The 4,790-nt window shown below is 36.4% G+C and overlaps 1 protein-coding gene and 1 long non-coding RNA gene across 2 annotated transcripts; both read left to right on the forward strand.

Moving 5' to 3' along the window:
- Nucleotides 409-2,727, forward strand: LOC104719487 (coatomer subunit zeta-3; the record flags this gene model as incomplete). The annotated part of the gene is given in 6 exon segments (XM_019234268.1): nucleotides 409-431; nucleotides 957-1,116; nucleotides 1,317-1,464; nucleotides 1,553-1,630; nucleotides 2,233-2,317; nucleotides 2,422-2,727. Coding segments are annotated over 6 exon segments (546 nt in total). The 3' UTR covers nucleotides 2,482-2,727.
- Nucleotides 3,086-4,312, forward strand: LOC109128208. The gene is made up of 2 exons (XR_002034749.1): nucleotides 3,086-3,768; nucleotides 4,018-4,312. It is a non-coding gene; the product is annotated as an uncharacterized LOC109128208 (long non-coding RNA).

Raw genomic sequence — 4,790 nt, forward strand, 5'->3', positions numbered from 1 at the left:
TTTTTTTTTTTTTTTTTTTTTTTACGGCTTTGAATCGTTAAAATATGGTGCAGTGTTGGTCCAACGATGTTAGATTTTGATGTTATGATCTATTATTTTCATAACTTTGAAGAGATCTGATCGTGAAGTTTTGGATTGGGAAAATTGAATTATAAATTGGTTTTAAGGAAGTATAACTTAGTTATGGAGTCGATATGGTGGCAGTTGTGTAGAAATCGTAATTTCAGGACCGGCCTTGATGGCCTATGATTCTTTAAATAGATCTTAGTGTATCTGTTCACAGGAATCAAGATCTTGGTGTGTTTAGTGCTGATCTTGTTTCTGAGACCAAAGTCTGATTTTGTGTGTGTGTTTTTAGTGGTTATAACACTTAATTTATCACTGTTTCAGGTATATCTAGAATAGAATCAACAACAATGGCAGGGACTAATGTAAGTATATCTCTTAGCTAATTGAATACTGTTGGGATCATACTTGCCGGTATTCATAAGGAAACCTAGTCTTGTGATGCTTTTCGGTTTGCTACTCTTATGCAATTCGTTGTGTTGTGATATAATGAAAATTTTGATAGTTTTCTTAAGTTGAGAAGCCGGTCATGTATGTTTCTTGGTGATAGACTCTTTGATTTATGTTTAAAAAAGCTTTATCAGTTATTCATCATTTTTGGCTTCACCAAATAGCTCCATGGGTTTGTTGTAATGGCCTATTTAGTCAAGCCATAGATGTTGAGTAACTTATACCATTTTATTTGATTGGCCGCTGCAAATACTTAAGGAACTTAGGCTTTGGAGTTTGGACCCTGTGTGATTATCTATATGATTGGTGGTGGCTTGACTGGATATCTTATTTGCCTTGCTGTTGTAGAAGTTCAACCTTACATGATCGTTTCATGGATTCTCACGTCTGCTTCTCTTTTTTAATACTTGGATGCTGACTGTCTGATCTACAATGAACAGGATTCTTGTCCTTTGGTAAAGAATATTCTTCTTCTGGATTCTGAAGGAAAGCGTGTGGCTGTCAAGTATTACTCAGATGACTGGACTACTAATGCTGCCAAGTTAGCTTTTGAAAAGTATGTCTTCTCAAAGACTTCCAAGACCAATGCTCGCTCAGAAGGTAAGACCAAATTGAATTCCACACATGCAGTTATTATATGTAGTTCTTTGTAAGTTGTATCATATATGAATGTGAAAGCTACATGATTTTTTTGCTTGTTGGCTGTCTTCTGGGTTTCCTGATTCGGTATCTCCATATTCTCTGTCTTAACTCACTTGTACGTGTGTATAATTTTTTCCTCTTAATGTTACTTATTGCAGCGGAGATCACACTGTTGGAGAATAATATTGTAGTCTATAAGTTTGCCCAGGACCTGCATTTCTTTGTTACGGGAGGTGAAAATGAAAACGAGCTCATCTTATCATCTGTTCTTCAAGGCTTTTTTGATGCTGTTGCATTACTTCTGAGGTATTTAGCCCACCTTAACAGATGACTATGTGCCTTTTTATGGTCAGCTATATACAAAATCAACGTTGAGCATCCTTTCTCCGTACAGGAATAATGTTGAAAAGATGGAAGCCCTTGAAAACTTGGATCTCATCTTTTTGTGCCTTGATGAGATGGTTGACCAAGGGTATGCTACATATGCTCTCAGATACTATTCTACAATTTTCCGACTATGTTAATTTCGGAGATCTAACATTGCAATAGTTATACTCATATGCAACTCTTAAACATAGGCGGGTAGAAGTAAAAAGATTGCTGACTTCAGCTTGCCATCGAAATCTTAGCAATTAGGTCCATTATATGCTGATGGAGTTGAGTTACATTACATACATAGTGATATCTGGTGTTTAGGGGCTGAGAGAACTTACTGTTTGATAATTGGTGAACAACTTCAGGCAGTGTAGTAAGTTGTTCTTGTAGAGTTTAATGCAGGACTATTGTCACTATCTTACTATCTCAGGGGGGTGCCGGGAAATTGTAGATTTGCGAGCTCAGCAACATACCTTTTACGTTGGTTAGTCGATATTAGTTGAGAACTGAAGGTTTAGAAGGATAGCCCAGGAAATTCGTTGGGGCGTTTTGGAATTGTTGAGAGTTTAGAGACTTCCCTCGTTAATGGAGTCTCTTGTAAATTGTAATTATTTGGTGAATTATATGAATAATATAATGGGTTTGAATCCCTATCACTTTATTACTTATGGTTGTGTTGTCTTATGGAAACATGTTCAGGATGGTACTTGAAACAGATGCCAATGTTATTGCTGGAAAGGTAGCAATGCAAAGCGCAGAAGCAAGTGGTTCACTCTCTGAACAGGTGAGATGCAATATGATTACTAACTAAACTACACAACCTTTGACCAAAGCGACAGTCTTTACAGCGATTATGCATTTGACCATTTCGTGCTTTTTGAATTGTAGACATTAACTCAAGCATTGGCAACAGCTCGGGAACACCTTGCAAGAAGTCTTCTTACATGAGTTTTTCATCTTGGGAGCGAAATGGTATATTCATGAGCCCTTGTAACCATATCTGAAATGGTTGCCGTTCATTAGAATTCAATCCCCTATTGTCTTAACTATCTTTATGACTTTGTTTTTTTACGATTTTTTTCTTTCGTGCAATTTAGATATATTATTCCCCTTGTATTCTCTCTATATGATGGTGTTCTTGCGGAACTATTTTTAAAGCTGAGGATCAACATATGCACTAGTGATTTCTGAGTTTATGTTTCTTATAAAAAAATATCTGAGCAATCACACTAAGCAAAATGATTTCTGTTTTTTTGAGTTTTATGGAGAATCATTGAATCGATGTTCAATGTTCCTTGTAGACCCTCTTTCGCATAAATATGAATATGTTTCTGTTGCCGCCATTGAAATGATAAAATATTGGTGCTGGATCCTCTCAAGTTCTTGTTTGCGAAGAAAATTAGAAATGATCTGTTGTAATCATTCTAGGATGCTTTTTAAGTTACTGAATTATACCTCCATAGAATCAAATGTTTTACAAATCTATGACTATGAGAGTAGATATCAAGTGTTGTGGTTTAACAGTTTAAGCCTTGTTTTAAAAATGCTCGAAGAAATTAGTTATTTGATTGCCAACATAGAATGCAGATGCAACTATTTAGGAAACTATATTAAACAGAAGATATGGGAATCCATTTACGAATTGTTAAGAAAGCTGGGAAATGCGCGATCCAATCACGTTCATTCTGGCTCCCAGGAAATTATCCCAACAATAGTGTTGTTGTGTTAGATTTCCTTTTTCTCCTTGTCATCTCTTAGGCCATCTTTATCGCCATATCTTTTGTGGTGTTCTTGGGCTTTTTATATTTGGAAAAAATTAGAAACTGGGTTTAGATCACAAAAAAACTGATCTTATTTGAGAACTGTTTTTTAGGTTGTTCTTGTGTGACGTGGCTGATTGTTATTGGAAATTTTTCTTTTGGCAAACGAGAGATCAAATCTCATTTCATTTTCTTCGATATTGTCGAGCTAGCTTTTGTTTTTGTTTCTTCTTCTGTTCGAAATCGCATCTAGGTTTTCTTGTTTCTCTCCTTCTGCTGTTCTTATTTTTTACTTCGATTGTTGATTTTGGCGAATTGGGTTTCTCTGGATTGATTTTGGGCGATGTTGATGTCGATTTTGTTGGTTTAATTCAGTTAATTTTCGCTATTGACTAATCGATCGTGCGTATGGATTACTATTTCCACTGGGTGAACCGATTGAGCAGGTGGTTGTTCTGATCGAACAAAGTGAAAAGTACAACTCTTTCTTCTTTTATAGTTTTGATCAATTGGGGTTTGATTCACTGCTCCAGTTTTTCTTGATTGTGTTGAATGCTAATCTTTTTGCTATACTCACTGCTCCACTTTTTTTAAGTTAATAGTTGGATAAACTCATATGTATAATCATCATAACAATGTGATTCATTTTCTAGCTTTTGGAGTTAAGTTTGGGTAATCAACATTGCTGGCTCAAGTTCATGACACGTTTATCTTACTAATGCAGGCTGGGGAAGACATTGCTGAACAAGAGAGGGCTAGATATTCGTGTTGCAGCTCTTGTAAGTCCTTTACAAGTCCTTGGGAACAAGAAGCTATAGCGACGAAAGTACCTTCAGGACAAGGGATTGTCAAGTTACCCATGGGATGATCATACACCGGAACTCTTATTTGGCCTTACTCAACAGAGCTTCGAATGATGGCTGGTTCAAGAATGAAACCCGCTCCATATATCTCTTCTTCTTGCTCTCCCCTAGAATTTCTTTTGGTGTCAAAGCTGCTTTTGTTTGTTAGAATATTCTTTGCAGCCAAAAGACGTCGCATCCGTGTCATTTCTCTGTCAAAGTTTCTGCAGATGGATCAGGGAAATTACGGTCCTAGTTCTAAATTGTTGATTATGATTTGGTTTTGTTTTGAGATGAGAAACTAAGTGTTCTCTCTCTGTATATATATAATGGTGGGACATTGAAGTAGCACAGGGAGACTTTGAAGTTGTTGAACATGACGAATCAAGAACTCACTGTCACATTCACTTTGAAGTTTGAAGTGGTAGAAACTGCAGGGGAAGCTCTATTTGAATGGGAGGGTCTTGGTCTGCCAAATTCACAAACGATCAAGTCAATAGAGGCAAAACCATGTGCTAATAGGTGAGTGTTATGGACACACCTTGCAAAAGAGCGGACGTAGTGCTCATTAAAACAGGGTGAATGTCATACGAGAAGAAATGTGCTGCAATGTTTTTCTTGTTTCATAAATGTTAATTTTTAAAGTTTTTAACAA

This window comes from Camelina sativa, chromosome 2, assembly GCF_000633955.1.
Source record: "Camelina sativa cultivar DH55 chromosome 2, Cs, whole genome shotgun sequence".
In the NCBI taxonomy this organism is placed as follows: domain Eukaryota; kingdom Viridiplantae; phylum Streptophyta; class Magnoliopsida; order Brassicales; family Brassicaceae; genus Camelina; species Camelina sativa.